This window comes from Malaclemys terrapin, chromosome 8 (assembly GCF_027887155.1).
Source record: "Malaclemys terrapin pileata isolate rMalTer1 chromosome 8, rMalTer1.hap1, whole genome shotgun sequence".
Lineage (NCBI taxonomy): Eukaryota > Metazoa > Chordata > Testudines > Emydidae > Malaclemys > Malaclemys terrapin.
Genome location: NC_071512.1, coordinates 77,362,275 through 77,379,806, shown reverse-complemented (window position 1 = coordinate 77,379,806; position 17,532 = coordinate 77,362,275). Strand labels below are relative to the sequence as shown.

General features: G+C 39.2%; 1 protein-coding gene across 5 annotated transcripts in view; it reads right to left on the bottom strand.

Moving 5' to 3' along the window:
- Positions 1-17,532, bottom strand: part of GLMN (glomulin, FKBP associated protein) — a 38,198-nt gene that overhangs the window by 2,359 nt on the left and 18,307 nt on the right. For 4 of the 5 annotated variants that reach the window (XM_054036905.1, XM_054036909.1, XM_054036907.1 and 1 more), the window contains exons 11-18: positions 17,162-17,251; positions 15,319-15,360; positions 15,153-15,226; positions 14,735-14,819; positions 12,257-12,366; positions 8,158-8,221; positions 1,800-1,923; positions 92-174 (exon numbers count right to left, since the gene is read on the bottom strand). In XM_054036905.1, the coding sequence (XP_053892880.1) occupies positions 92-174; positions 1,800-1,923; positions 8,158-8,221; positions 12,257-12,366; positions 14,735-14,819; positions 15,153-15,226; positions 15,319-15,360; positions 17,162-17,251 (672 nt within the window). Of the gene's footprint in view, positions 1-91; positions 175-1,799; positions 1,924-8,157; positions 8,222-12,256; positions 12,367-14,734; positions 14,820-15,152; positions 15,227-15,318; positions 15,361-17,161; positions 17,252-17,532 lie in introns of those variants that run through there. The other variant, XR_008445904.1, reaches the window with a different exon arrangement.

Below are 17,532 nucleotides of genomic sequence, written 5' to 3'. Positions count from 1 at the left end.
TTCAGGTAAAAAAAAAACAAAAAACAAACAAACAAACCAAAACAACTGTCTAAATGCATTTGCATAACTTTGGAAAAAGGTATGAACTCACCTGAAGCTGCATTTCAGTGGTCATGTTAGGCATCTTTTCCCCACCAACTGTTACAGAACAAACTGCTTTAGAATTGTGAGATTCTGCAAAAGAAAAGAACATATTATAGAGCAGCAGGGTGTTCCATCTAATTTTTAAATTAACATCTTCATTCTATTACAGTTATAAATTCTAAATTGTTAAATGTGTGTAGCTAGTGACTGGTCAAGAGCTAAGAATGGAGGATGTTGAATTCTAACAGAATGTAGACCTGAGGTGGCTCCTATAGTTTCAGTTTTCCATATGGCAGGTCACTGCATTACTAAGCTATTGGGCTGTCCTTTATAGTAAGTGTTGCATATGAACTATTACTAGATGGGTTTCAAAAGATAAATCTTGTACTATAGTAAAATAGCAAGAGGTCTATTATATTGCAGTACAAGGCAATTTTATGAAGCTGCAAGTCACATAAAATGGAAAAATGCAGGAGTTCCCACAGCACAATCCTGTCATCCATTTTTAATACAACAAACTTTCTTTGAATAATGGATAGTTACAACATGTAAAAAGACGGCAGGAGAAGGTCCGATGCCATGATTTAATTTATCTACCACTTAGATATTAATTTTATTGTTTAAGCAAAGGCTGCTAGCTTCTCTATATTTAATCCATGCGCCCTTCTTGGTTTGCATTGCTTCTGAAGGCTACAAGGGCAGTTCTGGAAACTGAGGAAAATAGTATCTCTTTTTAAACTTAGTACTTGTAACTTACCAGAACAATGATGTCTTACAGTATCCTGGTAATGGTTTAGTTTTACTATCCTATTGATATTATGGGTGAGATCTTCACCCCCACTCAGGTGAAAGGGTCAGAGAGGCAAAAAGGTGCTCTCAAAAGCCTCAGATTCAGCTGAGGGAGGATTCCCTTGGTGTAGGAACTAAGGAAGACGACCACAGGCTGTCTTCAAAGGAACCTCTCATGAGTCCTCCTCTAGAGGGCATATGGGGGTGAGACCATAACACTACTGAAGTTCTGGGCAGCACTGCAGGCCATGGGCAGCTAGGGCTGTCTAAATTGCATCAGAGGCCATGGAGCAGCGCAAGCTCAGAAGTGTGCATAGGGGGCTCAAAACCACGTTGGATCCCACTCCTATTGGGCCTCAGAGAGGTCCAGCACAGAATCTTACCCTGTGTGTCAAATATAACAAAAATGTAAAATGTAATATTTCAGGACTTAAGATTGTATCTAATAGTTCACATACCTGCTCTACTGCTCAAAAATACTTTAAAGCATGAACATTAAGTCAGAAGTAGCAGTGCAGAGCAATTTTTGAATGTCCACATGACATCACTCATGTTGAAACAATCTCCGAATCACATATATTTTTCTATTAGCTTCCATAAGGCTTACATGTATGTGTACTTGGAAGTAAACAGACCCTGAGTAATGGCTACTTTTGGTAAATAGTCCATATTGGATGAAAAACTGAAGAAACCCTAGTAATGAAAACAAAGCCCTCAGATTTGGCTTCTGACCCCTATAATATTGTGAAAGTAGTTCCTAATGACAAATATGGTATCTACAGGGTTGTTGTGTGGTCATTTCAAACCCAGCAGATTTCAAATAATTCTGTCTAAAATACAACCTACATAGTATTCACGAACACTCACTTTTCTCACACAATTTCCACATCTAAAGGACACAAATGATAATAATGGAGACAACCAACCTCGTCTATTTTCATTTTTACTCTTTATTTCTGCTTCATAATGTGCTTTTGACATATTAAGTCCTGTGTGCAAAGGCTTTAAGAAATTTTGCTCAATCTTGTTAAGTTCAGTCCATATACCAGTCTGTTCAAATTGGAAAAGAGAAAATGTTAGAAATCAGTTTCTCGCTAAGCCTTAGAACACAGTTTCTGTCTTAAGTATTTTTACAACACAAACTGCTGATCCAGGAAGGAAAAGGATTTACTCATCCCGTTGTGCTGACCTGCATGTTTAAGCTGTTGAATCCCCCTAACTTCCTTTGCCTTCCTATAGCAGCATTTACATTCCTTATAAACCAGAGGTGAAATTATTCTCAAAACTGGGCTGTTAGCACTGCACTACTAAAACAGAATTACATCATATGCTACATTCTGTTATGAAAGAAAATGTAGCTGACCTAAATAAACAAGTACTGAAGTCTGGAGCAAGCTTCAGATAAACTAAAACGGAGTCTTTTACTGGAAATAATACGATCAGCACAGTATTCCTTGTTTTATTTTTGCTATTTCTGTATTCATGTTAATTGCATTTCAACATTTTCAAGAGAAAACTGAAGGCTTAAAACTGCTGGATAAGAGCAAGGTTGAGCTTTTGGCATGTAGGTTGAGGTTTATAGCACATGGGGAAGGTGCATATTCTTTCATTCCCTCTTGCAGGCTAAGTTGGATGTGACTTGATATTTTTGTGGGGGGTGAAGGAGGCTTAGGGCTTGTCTACGCTACCTGCTGGATCGTCAGGCAGCGATCGATCCAGCAGGGGTAAATTTATCGCATCTAGTATAGACACGATAAATCGACCACTGAGCGCTCTCCCGTTGACTCCGGTACTCCATCAGAATGAGGAGAGCAAGCGGAGTTGACGGGAGAGTGTCAGCTGTCGATTTAGTGCAGTGAAGACACTGCAATAAGTAGATCTAACTATGTTGACTTCAGCTATGCTATTAACATAGCTGAAGTTGCGCATCTTAGATCGACCCCATGCGATAGTGTAGACAAGCCCTTGGACTCCTATTTCCCCATCCCAGCTTCCCTGCTAGTAATTCCAACAATAGATAAGCACTATACTTGTAGGTTTCTGCTAAAATGATCGGCAATGAAATAATTAATGTTGCTATTTAAATTATACCTAGATTTCAGAGTTAACAACCTATTAAGATGATTGGGGTAGTTCAACCTCTCTTATCCTGACTGCTTCAGGTGATTTCTCTGCATATTCAGGTAGACAACATTTCTTGTTAACATTTGGAAGGTTGTCTTTGTTGGAAATAATTTACTTAAGGCTTGGAAATTCCCTTTCCCTCCCCCACATTTTAAAGCAAAAGCTCAGATTCTGTGGCATATTTCATGTACCTGGGCATGGGGCCTTGTTTCTATTGCATCTAGTATGAGGCGCTTTATGGACAAGTAATTAGACATGGGACCTGCCCCAAAGACTTACATTCTAAGTTCTATCACAATGGATCTGGCTATCTGTATGCGTAAAAGTCTGATCTGCTCACTTTTTCCTATTTGTACTCCTGTTGTCACTGCAGAAGCAACACAGCTAAGAAAATATGCTATATACTAATCTAATTCAAACATGAACAGAATTATTAGCTAAGTACCCACTACAAAGCCAGATTCTGCCATAAGCTAACACCTGTGAAACTGCTTTGTGGGTACACTGATTATGCTGGACATTGTACGAACAATCCCTATCCCGAAGGGTTTGCAATCTAAAGACAAACAGCTGAAGAGCAGGGGATGGGGATACAACTAGGGTGATCAGATGTCCCGATTTTATAGGGACAGTCCCAATTTTTGGGTCTTTTTCTTATATAGGCTCCTATTACCCCCCACCCCTGTCCCAATTTTTCACATTTACTGTATGGTCACGCTAGATACAACATACTGTACTAGCAAATGAACATGGTGATGAATTGGGACAGCTCTGTTAGTAATGTGTATTGTAAATAGTTGGATTGTTGTTTTTGTTTAAGGTAGCTAAGGGCATAATTTGACTTACAGAATCTATTGCTGATGTTGCATGAGCCAGAAAAAAAGTCTATTTGGTTATCAAATCCAGGTGGCATATCAAAATCAGCTGGTAGGGAAAAAAGTTTTTATGGTAAACTTAGCGAATTGGATGCTGAAGTCATTGAGAAAAACATGAAAAATTACAATTGGGGCTGGTCAAGACTTTTCTTTCAAAATCATTTTTTGACAGAACTTGTTTTTTTGACTAGACAATTTTTCACAAGGTGTCTACTTGCCACAGAAAATTGACTTTGGTTCAAAAAAATGAATTTACAAAAACTGAAAAATTTTGATTAAGAAATGCTGCCACAGTACCTCATGGGAATTGTAGTTCAGGTTCCTCATGTCCCCATTCTTTTCTGTGGGATGGGTTCCCCAGCTGGACTACATCTCCAATGATACACCATGATTAAGTTCTAATTGCACACAAAGTCTGCCTCACTTACACCTATATAACTCCAAATTCTGTAACTGATAGAATTTGACTATAATAGTGTGTAACTGAAGGCCAAATATGGTCTGAAGAATGGTGGTGATACAGGACCCATAAGCTACAGAACTATAATGTTCTCAAAGTTCCCTTCCCCAACCACATTAAAGTGATAAATATTTACAAACTAACTTCCGATTACAATTTTTTGCCTGTGAATAGTATATACTGGGGTACTGGTATGTAGATTTTGGTGAAACCACTAATGTATGAATAGTGAAACCAATGGAATTTCTTAAAAGGTCATTGGGAAGTGCTCAGACCAGTACCCACTCATGCCAGAGTCCCCATGTCTCAACTGAACACTAACAACTACATATCTGGAATCAGTCTGGCTCACTTGTGGGCTAGAATTGTTAAAATAGGTATTAGAATTATAAGAATGTGTTTAGACTTTATTTAATGCTTGTGGGTTGCTGCATGCATTACTCTCACTTATAACATCTGTATCCCATACTGTCAGGTAATGTTTGAGTGGCTGTATTGTAAGCCTCAGTGACTGTGCAAATCACCAGATAGGAGAGAGATGTTAATTAGTGTGAAGGGCTTATCATCAAGAAAATGTATTATGTCCTTCCCAACAGGCAAGGTCAATCGACACCAGACAAACTATTGTGGCATGTTAAAAAGGACAAAAGATGTTGTCCTGCTCTCCCCTCGCCTGTCTGCCGTGAAGATGATTCATGCTAGTGGATTCCTCCTATCAGCTGAGTTTGCAACTCAGAGCACATGGAAAGAGTGGGATAAAAATTCCTAACAAGGAAGAGCTGATTATCTATATGCTGCTTGAATTCTGGGGTGGGGGTGGGAGGCAAAGTGTTTCTAGGTAAAAGCAAAAGATCCCCAGCTGCTTAGCCTGGGTTAGCCCTAAAGGACATACAAAATTTGCTGATTACAGAAACTTGTATTATATTTTGAAACTTAGGATCGTAACTCATTTGTGTATACGTTTACCTGCTTTAACCTTGTAAATAACTCTGGTTTCTTCTTCCTATTTTATAAATCTTTATATAGTCTGGCTACAGCGTTGTCTTTGGTGTGAGAGCTAAGCTGCAATTGATGTGGGGTAAGTGACTGGTCCTTTGGGACTTGGAGTAACCTGAATATTTCTGTGATTCTTGGTGTAAGGGACAATCTATCACAAAAGTAGGCTCACCTGGGTGGTGAGACAGATCAGAGTAACAGAGGGCAATATCTGTGACTCCATATTAAGGCTATTATTGTGCCTGAGTAGTTTATATTTGGTAATCTGTAGATGAAATCTAAGCATAGAACTCAAAACTAATTTGGGGTTTGTGCCTTGGTTCCTAACAGTCTGCCTGAGGCTGGCAATAATATTCTTGAATCACTACAGGCAGCATTACAGTCATGTCCCTTCAATGGAACTAATTTAGAATCTGCAAGGTGACCAATGAACTTTCCCCAACTTTAGGTTCCTATACAAAGGGCATTAAGAAACAAGGGAAACAAGGAAAACTAGCTTGAAGGGAAGGTGTAATTATATTAGGAATAGTTTTTAAAATAAAGCCTTTACTATGAGACCTGGTTGATGATAAAAGCTGTTGAACTGTATGAATTACAGGAATGTTGGTGTCTGGGGAAAAGAGTCAGTAGGATTTCCCTCTGTTATGGAGATAAGTGGCCTTTTCAGTACTGGAGTGCAGTAAGAAAATTAAACATGTAAAATTCCAATGACTCTTCAGTCTTCAATACTGTAGCTAAGCTGTGCAGGCTATGGAACTTAAAGAAATCATAGTTCAGCTGCTCAGAAATGCAACCGGACGTTAAGCCAGCTGTGAAATTTAAATATAAATTGCTTCCTTGGCTATCTAAGAACATTTGTCCATCTAGATGGGAGTGATTGCATACAAAAACAAATCAATGAGTCATAAAACAGTACACTGAAAAGCTGTTACAGCAGTTGAATGATAAGCATGGTCCGGGTTGATCTGAAATAGCATAGCCAATAACAAATATTGGTGACTGCGTCAGATGAGAGAGAGAAAAATAAATCACAGGCCTGCTGATAAAGCTGAACAATTCATCACATTTCCGACATTGTAAAATCTTGCTTTAAAATGAAGTTGAGTAAAAACTTCTACCACTTATATAAAATTGTAAACAGCCAGAATCATGCACCTCTCTATCTGCTGTGTTTCTGCCTTTCAGGCTATTGGCTAGGAGCTGTTAAAGCTTAAAAAAACATATAAAAAAACCTGTTTGACAATTCCAACCTACACCCTAGGTTATTAACACTGATATGGCTATAAAATACTTCACCATTTATGCTGTTTGTTTATATTTTTCCATTTCAGTTAGGACAGTACAATAGGCTGGAGGGTTTCACTTGTTTATAGTAACAATTTCTGGATTATTAGCATTCAAACATTAAAGCATGAGAGAAATGGGGGAAATGTATGGATTCCCTGCTTATACATATTTAAGATAGTGTTCTGTCTGAAATTGCAGTGTAAGGTAATTTAGTAAATGATCTTCATGTATGAAACATTCTAGGCTATATCTGGTAAAACAATGAAGTAGCCAGCCAGAAAAAGGTACAGGGTATGCAAAAAAGAGAGGTCAATATAAGAGCAAAGGTATGGATTAAACACAGACTATAGCTGTCAGAAAAACTGATGTGGAAACCCTGCCCACAGCCAGAGCAGCAAAGCTATCTGCAAAATCAGAATGGCGTACAATCTTAAGTGTGTTGCCCTTAGGAGGAAAGAATGTACTGTTTTTTCCCCTCTCAGAGAGAACAGAATATATCCTAAGATAGTAGTTCAATAAAACACATTTGCCAGGAGCAATTACAGCACTACGAGCTAGTCCTATTTCCCTCCCAACCCATTTTTGCCAAAATATCATCTGCTTTGTTTGAAAATCTTCGTCTTCACATGGGGAGTTGGGATTTCACAGCATGGTATATTATGCAAAATATATTAACATTGCTGCAGGGTCTCAGTGAACTGAGAAAGTACCAGGAAGCTATTTCATATTGTTTTAGTTGGGGGATTCGGAAACCCGAGAAGAATAAATAACTCTTTCATTACAAGTGTTTGTTTTTTTTAATTTATATCTATTGTTTAATATGTTCTGTATTTTTGCTAATTTGGGACAGGCATATCAATTCTTCAATAATGCAGATCTTACTGAGAAGCACTGATTTGGCTTGAATACCCAGTGGAGTTATTGACATTTACCAAAAATGCAATTTCAGAAGGGGTTGGAAATACAGGATTTTTTTTTTTTTTACATGTTTAAAAACAAAAGCTATTCAATGCAGAGCTGTCAAAATGCTTAGGGAGACACCCTAACACTACAATAAATTCTCTTCTTGTATACTATGCCACTTAAAGCTAAATGATGAAGAGGTTTCCTTGAATAATGAAGCAATTCTAAAACTTTAAAGGTTTGTAGAGAGAACCCATCTAAAAAGCTTTACAATGCTTGGCGGAAGTTAGCCCTTCCTAGGTATCTGTATACAAGTAAAAGTATATTTACTCTTTTTGGAATACTAGATATAGCCTTTATTTTATGATGATATCATCTGGAATTACAGGTGCTGACCTGGATTTCTGGTGGAGGTAGAACAACACTAGAATAAACTTGCTGAAAAAATAGTCAGTGAGAAAGCATTTAATTTTCCCCAGTATAAAACTTGAAAATTCTTTGAACACCATTAACAGAAACATTCTCACTGGATATTGAATAAAGACTTTTTTTTTGCAGCAGCAGCTAACTGTCATGAACTTGCACAGCTATTGTTTTTAAACTGAAAAGGTAGCTTTTTAAAAATCAATCATCACTTACTTGATTGTCGTATTCGTTATCCTTAATGACTAAATATCTCAATAGATTTAGTGAGGCCATAATCCTATGAATTAGAAATGTACAATTCATCACTTAGAGTGCAGATTTACATTAAATTTGACAGTAATTTAATTTGTTTAAGAACCACACATCCTGAAAAAACACCAACTGGTATAAAACACAGCAGCCCATCTGTTTAGTAATACAGGTCAACCTAGTGCATCTCTCTGCACTGGCTTCCCATTGACTAGAATCTAATTCAAAGGCTCTGTGTTGATATTCAAAGCCCCCCATGGGATGGCCCAATGAAACCTTCCCACAAGAAGGGCATAAGCAAAAGAAAAAGGAAGCACTATCCTTCTCCTCCTTCCTACTCTAAGGGGCTTGAACACTCTTGAAGCAAGCAGTTTTTCTCCAAATTCCTCTGGAATTGAACGTCTCAGTACTGACTACCTTGACTCCTCTCGGGTTCAGATTCCAGTAACACCTTCAAGGCCTGAAAAGGGATTTGCTGTTGAGACTACTGGCAATCATTCATGCTTTTCTACTGCTTGATTACCTATACCAATTTCTCTAGTCACAATCCAGAATCACCTTGGGGTACCTTTGACCCCTTCAGAGCTGAATCTGGAAGATGACCTGCTTAAATCTTGAGACTCAGTCAACTTCCCTCACCTCAGACCCAGAAATTATGGAAGGATCTCATAGAGGGTCCTCTTCAGCAGTCCATGTGGCCCTATGTACAGGACTCCATGAAAGCCCTTTAGGAGGCGGAGATACCAGCTCTGGCACAGACTTCAGTACCAGTATCCGTTCCAACATGGTGCCCTCCCTCAGCACTGATACCCTCATAGGCATCTATTCCTCATCTGGTGCCAACACAAGCCTTCCTTTCCAGCAATGATACCAGCACTGCAAAGACCTGTCTCTAGCTGAGAAATGGGATGAGACTCCTTCAGAGGACCCATATGAGTCCCCTTTGGAGAACTTATGTAGCTCTTCACCTTCCTGGGAAGAAGAACATGAAGGCAGACTTGCTCAGCAAAAGACTTCCAGATCAACACAAGTGCTGCTTGAAACCAGTGGGGGCGAGCCCAAGTATTTCACAGATGGAAACAACCAGAATAGACCACTGGTGTGTCAAACAAACACCAAATGCCAAGTACACACACAGACAAAAGTCCTCTTAGATGTGTTCCTACTATGTGTCTCCCTCCAATTCCCCTGATACGAAGTGTTATAAAGATCAGGTTGGACAGAGCCAACATCCTATTAATAGCCTCAATGGGACCTCATAGTCACTGGCAGCCACATCTTTTGCATCTGGCCAGAGAATCACTGTCCTTGTTGCCTCGGCTGCCAAACCTCCTATCTCAACAGTAAGGAAGGATGCTGCATTCCAACCCAGAGACATTCCACTTGCAGCCTGGAGGATAACCTGCTGACTAATATGAGGGTTCACACCATTCTCTTACAATCCACCACGGGCTCCACCCTGCTATAAACAAAACTGGAAACTGTTTTCTATCTGGGACACTAGTAAATAAGTGACTCCATCCTGAGCTTGGGCCCGTGCAATCCTAGAGTACTTTATAAACTTTAAGTCTCAGGACTTAGGCTTAGCCTCCCTAAAGGACCATATGGCAGCAATATCTGCTCATCACAATTACATTAAGGAGAATCTTATCTTCCATACTAAGGTCTCCAGATTTCTTAAGGACATGGTAATTAAATTCTCCCAGTTAGGGAGCCCCTGCCTTTATGGGACCTAAATCTTGACCCAACAAAGCTGACAGGCCCTCATTATGAGCTTCTTGGGCAAGTCCCTCTCACACGCTTAGTGATTAAAACAGCCTTCCTAATAGCAATTACATCTGCTAGGAGGGTGAGTGAGCTTAGTGCTTTGAACATTCCACCTTATACTCTGGTCCACAAGGACAAAGTCACCATGAAGCTCCATACCAGTTTCATGCTTAAGGTGGTCTCACATTTCCACCTATCTCCATGTATTTCCCTCCTCATGTTCTTCTCCAGACCTCATTCCTATCCTTGGGAAGTCCACCTAGATGTAAAGCCCACTCAGTTTTTACCTGGAAAAGACCAAACTCTTTAGAAAACCCTTTAAGTTATCTGCAATATAAGGAAAGAGATGCCAGGGAGAACCCACTACGGAACAGATACTCACATACAGTTATGTCCCACCTAGGAAAACCCCTGGTTTAAAGACCCATTCTGCAAGAGTCACCACAGCATCAGTAGCATGCCTTAGGCAGGTTCCTCTGGTAGAGATAAGCAAAGCAGCAATTTGGGAGTTATGTGCTAGACCCACTCCTTCAACTGAGCATTGTGCTCTGATGGCCAGTTTGGGAAAGCCGACTCCAGTCCATATTTAGCTAAGAACTCCATGTCCACCCTCCACCTCCTGGAGCACTCCTTATTAGTTTATCACAAATGGGAAAACACAGACTCTCTCGAAGAAAAAAAGGTTACATTTGTTCTTCAAGAATTCTCTCTCTGCACTCACACTACCTGCCCAACTTCCCCTCTGTCTCAGATTTCTATATAATGTCTGAGGTTAGGGAGAAGAAATTGAGACTGCTGGGGGATGGTGCACTTCCTTATATACAGTAGGGCAATGACATCGCCCTCACACGAACTCTCTTGTGTTGAAGGAGCATCGTTCAAGGTTGTTCTGCAGGACATCACATCTCAGAAAAGGGCTAGCATAGAGGTGACACTTGAAGAACAACAATTACTAGTAAGTAACCTCTTATTGTTAGTTTCAATTTAATACAGTCATGATATTTTCAACAGCAATGCTGCACTCCACTGAAAGGAAAGTGTCATAGGAGGACACTGGCCCTTTAAAGAAGGAAGAGGCCAGTACACCTGTGACTAGTCAGCTGACTCCAATTAGGCTTAAAAGAGGGTGCCCAGGCCCTACAGGGAAGGTCCCTGAAGGAAGAGCCAAGGAAGAGCTGCATGAGGGGAAACTGAAAAAGTCAGAAGGACCAGGTGAGAGTTGCCTAAGCACAGAAGAAAGACAGGAGCAGCAGAGAGTTGTTTGAGGGAAAGAGCTCAAGGAGAGCAGTAACCATGAGCTGCTGGTGATGAGTTCTCAGGAAAACTGTTGAGGATGGGCTAGAGCTGGGGAACCCTGCTGAGTTGCAAGAAGGCTTGTGCAGTGGCCCCTAGGAAGATGGGAAGGACAGCGTGGTCAGTGAAAGCTGGGATCAGAAACAAGGGAGGGACGGTTCCTTGAGCAGGACAGGGTGGGACTTACAGGCCAGGAGGCCTGAGGAGCGTAGCACTGCAGGGAGACCTTGGCAGAAGAGTCAAGTGGAGGGCTGTTGGCGGAGCCCAAGAACAAAAGATTGTTCCTAGAGGGAGGTTTCTCTGAACAGGGGTAGGATTCACAAGGAAGGAGGCCTGGTGGAGTAAAGCACTGCAGGGAGCCCTCTTGCAGGAGACCTGACTTGGGAGCTACTGGAAAAGACTTGAGAGTTCCAAGACCTGCTTTTCACCCACAGGTAGATGGCCTGGAGAGTGGGCCCCTGGAACAGGGGTTAAAAGAACTGAGGAAGAGTAGTTAATGCCTCTCAGATGTCTAGGGAAGAGTGACTTTTAAAGGGGATTGAAGAGCTGCTTCATTGTAACCTTGTTTTACTTTGGGATTTTGAGAAGAAATGTTTTACTAGCAGGTGTCTGACTTTTTATATCCACAAAAGGGTTTGAATTTGCCACTAAAGGAGACAATATTCCTTTGCATGGATGGATTCCAAGGTGAAACTGAGGTAGACGTGCATCACAGGGAGGAACTAGTTTATTTAACTAATAATTTCCATCTCGGATTCTAAAATTCTGAGACAAACTGATACTCTCCTCCTAGATTAAGTGCAACTAAGCAAGTGACTGCTGCATATTTTGTCATTAAATAAAAATATAGGCAATCTTCAAATTTTATATATATATGTATATATATATATATATATATATATATATATATATATATATATATATATATATATATATATATATTAGACACACACACACACACACACAGAGATTTAGATTTACTCTAGTTCTGATTACATCTCACCTATCTGAGTTTTGGAGAAGATCTGTTTCAGCCCCTTCAGGAAGCAACAGCACTAAATCTAGAAGAGAAACCAGCTGGGGTCCAGTAAACCACTTACTGTCATTTGCTTTCTGAAAAGCAACAGAGAAAAAGAGAAAAAGTTTAAATTCACACTTTGCTTAATCATCTAGTATAACAATATGGCCAATGGGCAGTGTCTGAAAATAAGGAAATCATTTTACGGAAAAAAGATGTATACAGATGACCATAAAATGATCAAAATATACTAATCTTCTCAAGATCAGACATTTCCACTCCAAGCTATCCATTCTATTCTTATCTGAACCATCAGATTCTCTTCCCAGCCCCACCTAACCGCACCATTCTTTGAGTCTGTTAATATGATCTTTAAATCAACTGGCTCAGCTACTGTTGAGCAATGTTAGGCACTCTCTCCATCACATGGTTCAAGTATGCTGCTATTGCAGGACTTACAGCTCCTAACAAATTAAGTTGGGGACTAGGACCAGGAATCAAACCCATATCTCCTACATGACTGGAACAGCACTAGGCCAGACCCAGAAACTCTTTAAATTAAAAGCAAAGAGACATTAATGCAATGTTACAACTGAGATTTTAAATACATAAACCAGAAATTCAAAGTTATGGTTCCTATGAAACTAACTTGACCCCCCCTTGCACAAAGTATTTTGTCTTATTATATTTAATACAAATTTTACTGTGTGTAATGTGGCAGCCTTACGGGTGGGTATGAATGGCTTTGAATTTTTTTTTTTTTGTAGCAGAGACTTTAACTTATAATATTGAAGTAACCTCAATTTAATACCCTTATTTGAATTTTTTTTTAAAGAAAAAAAAAAAAAGGGGGGGGGGAGAAGAGGAGAATGTGCCAGTGAGTTTGACTATGCATAGTCAAACCACACTTAATTTAAATGTTATGCACCAGAATCATAACAGTAGTAATTACAGGCACTGGGGCCCCAACAGAGGCCACCAGACCTTCTAGAATTCTTCATGCCCTCTTAAGGTAGGTGAGTAATGCAAGGGTGGGAATAGTTGATGGGAGGGATCTTTCAGTACTTGTATGACTCCCACCAACAATGTAGAATGCAAGTACTTCACAACATTAATGAACATTTTTTCCCAACATCTGGGCGAGGTACAAAAGTATTATCACCATTTTACAGATGGGAATCACAGCCATACAGAGCAAAACAAAAGTTTTCAAACCTGGGTGCCTAAAGGTAGGTTCCTAAACCTATATTTAGACACAAAGCTAATAGTGGCCTATCTCAGAAGTGCCAAGCACCAGCAAATTCCATGAAGTAAATGGGAACAGCAGGTCATCTGCACCTTTGAAAAAATCAGGCCATTTTTAGTTTAGGCACCTTCACTGGAAAACTTTGGCCTAAGCAACTTGCACAAGATACCACAAAAAGTCTTTGGCAGAGTCAGGAACTGAACCCAGATCCCCTGAGCCCAGTCCAGTATCTCAACCAAAAGAGCATCTTTTCTCTGTCCTTTGGATAAAGAACTATGTGATGATATCCCAATATCATTTCCCAGTAAGGAAAATAACATACGTTTGAGACGAAGCATGAGAAACTGCTGCACAAAAGGTAATTTTAGGAGAACAGCTTGGAATGAAACCGTCATCTCAATCATACATTATCTTACTACTGCTGTGACGCTATAATGAAGTGTCCTGTCACTGCATGTGTGTAGGACAGAGAGAAGTGGTTAATTATTCTGGTGGACATTAACACCACACACAAGTAAAATTAGAAGGATATCTACCAACAAAGTCCCAATTCAGGAAGTCAGGACAACAATGTCAATGGGATGTAAGCATGTACGGAAGTGTTTTCCTAAATCAGGGCCAGAAGAGTGATCTTTAGAAAGCTGGGTGTGCATACCATCATTGTAGTGGTAGCATCACCTGCTAAGATTGCCCAACACCTCCCATTATCAGACCTTGTTTTCAGATACTTATATAACTTTGCCAAACTGTAACCATTTGGGCTAAAATAGTTCCAGGCTGGGTATTTCCTTTTTTTAATTTCAACTGAAGCAGTTCAGCAGCTTCCAAGAAGACAGCTAGGGAAAAATATGTTTTGCCCATGTTAAAAAAAAAAAAAAATCTGGTAACCTCTTCTTTGAAAAACTAATGCGCTCCTGTTTTGGAGCAGCTGCTACAAAGAAAGTCAGACTTCACCCCTGTAAACAAAATAGTATGTAGTTGTGTAATTATAGACTGTATGATAATGCATAACCCTAAGGAGGACAAATTAAGGTTGCACAGGCAACTTTAATTCTTGCATTTCTTAACTTTAAATATGCAAGCTCAAGCACTCAAATCTCCTTTTAACACAGTATTTTCACATGTAATATATAAATAATGTGGAACTTAAACTATATGAATTCTTTAAAAATGGTATTGAAAGCACTTTTTAAAGTAGGAACTTATAATATTCTCACCTTTAATGATAAATCAATCTGATTTTTGATATTTTGAATAACATAGCCTTCTACGCCAGCGTGATTGCTTGTCTTCAATAAACACCTTTAAAAGTAAAATAGAGAGACAGTATCTTTGCATTATATTTCGTTGAAAAAAATCTAGATGAAATTCTGGCCTTATAGAAATAAATGGGTTTTGCCCCCTTACTTCAAGGGGGCCAGAATTTCACCCCTAATCTTTGGAGTTCACAAAAGGGCTGGCTTCAGTGTCTTGTGTTTTAGTAACATGAAAACTAAAATCAATTGCCATCATCATGAAATTAACATGGTAGCTCCTATGTGAGCTCCTGTGCAGTTACTATGATTTCTGACTGAATTACTAGGCAATTAAATTGCATCAAGACCTGTTTCTCTGCATTTTATGCAGGATGCATACCTGAACAAGGTGTATTTTCCCTCTGCATCAAACTTGTCTATATACAACTGCAATATCTTCAAACTCTTCTTTCGCTAAAAGAAAAAGATTCTATGAAGATATTTGCATTTAATTAAAATAAAACAAATTTAGCACTTGTAACCCCCGGAATGATGAAGTTACGTACCAAATGCTCTATAGGACAAAGGGTCATCACTTTCACCAAACCCTGCAGTTGGAAAAAAGTGAAAAAACAAAGTTTGATTGCTCCCCTTGGAAGGCTGTTCCAGAACTTCACTCCTCTGATGGTTAGAAACCTTCGTCTAATTACAAGCCTAAACTTGCTGATGGCCAGTTTATATCCATTTGTTCTTGTGTCCACATTCTTAGTGGATGTTGGTAAGGAGTAGAATCCGACAGAGCTTTATAATGGGAATGGACTGATATCTAGTATTGATTTATACAAAGCTATATAAAGATCACTAAATTTAACATGGATACTAAAATAGAGCAAGTGGTCAAGACTTCATGGATGAACTATTCTGAAAATATTCTTGATAGATTAGGCTTAGAAGCAGAGAATGAAATTTAAAAAGTATAAGGTGATGCATTTGCAAAGAAACAATAGTTTAAATGTCATTGAATTAACTGCTGTGGTCGGTGGAGAAAGCATGCATGTATTAATAGACCTGACGTTGGAATTCTCAGTCCAGCGTGCAACAAATGTGAAGGAGGACAACAAAATATTGATTTCTATCAACACAAATATAACCTCTAATATTGTGTGCTCTCACTTTGGTTAGACTAAATATGGTGTAATTTTAATATGTATTTGTAGAATATGATGTAGGTAAAAATGCAACCAATGGGACTTAGGTTCTTATTTATAAGAAGAGTGACAATTGAGATTGTTTCACAAGAGAGAAGACTTAAGAAATGGTAATGTTGTATTTAAACTAGCCATGGATCATTTTAATTTAAGAGTGACATATTTGCAATTGAGTTGATCTATTGAACTATGGGTCTTTGGTTTAACACTGAAGGGAATACATATTTTATTTAGAGGGTAGCAAACTGGTGGAATGGCCTTCTTGCACTCCTCTGGCATAAAATTGTTTTTTAAATTAAAAAAAAACCTTCAAGTTAAATGTTTAAAAAGCTTCAATACATAGGAAGGCATCAAACAATTTCAGACACAAGGGTACCTGTCTTGCTTCCAATCCTTCACAAATTTATAGCAAATTAAAATGCAGAAATCTGAATTCATCACCAAAATTTTATATATAAAAATGGCACTGCACATTTGCATTAACAATGTTCACCCTTCTATCTGGGATGAGACTTTGACTAAGCTAGGAGCACAGGAGACCACTTTTGTTGGGAGTGTGGAGAGGGGAGAACAGATGAGGCAGTGTTTCATACGCCCCCCCCTTTTTTTCCCTTTGGTGGGTGAAAGTCATTGCTTAACTCTTCTTTTCCCTTCCTCTTCCCCAGCTTGCATAATGTGTGTAGGGGAGAGGAAAGGGACAGGGACATGAGCATCACATGTTGCACCTGAATCCAATCTCTGGGGCTCATCCTGCCCACCACTATTGCCACTGGATGGCGATGGGATATGGGGATGCTGTTCAGTGGTGAAAGAAAGGGGGCGATAAAGTTTGCTTCCCAGGTGGGTAACCATTGCAGGCTCCCTATTCCAGATAACAATTCTTAATAGCAAGACACTGTATGGTTTCAAAAACAATTAAGTTTCTTTATTCTCTAAGTTCTTCTCTCTCAAATCACCTAGGGAACAGCTAGATAGCTCAGTGGTTTGAGCATTGGCCTGCTAAACCCAGGGTTGTGAGCTCAATCCTTGAGGAGGCCAGTTAGGGATCTGGGGCAAAAATCTGTCTGGGGATTGGCCCTGCTTTGAGCAGGGGGTTGGACTAAATGACCTCCTGAGATCCCTTCCAACCCTGATATTCTATGATTCTAGACATGGCATGGCACTTTAAGTAAAAATACTTGTTTACATTGCATCCTAATACCTGAGGTGCTGTAATGAAGCCTTTGAATTCCAAATACTGATGATGAAGGCTATTATCACTCATTCTCAATAAACAGTTTCCAAGCAGGTCCTACAAGCAATAAAAAATAATTTTAAAGACAACGTAACTTTGCACTTGTACAGTACTTTAATCCAAGGTCCTCAAATGACTTCACAAACTAAGGCCGCAATCCTGCAAATGTTTATGCACGTATTTAAGATTTAATCATATGCATAAAGTTAAACAAATATGTAACATGCTTTCAGGATTGGGGCTTATCTGATTAAGCCTCAATAACTAAAATTATAGTATGCAATATTACCCTCATCTTTTACAGACAAGGGAAATTAAGATTGTACCATAACATAGAT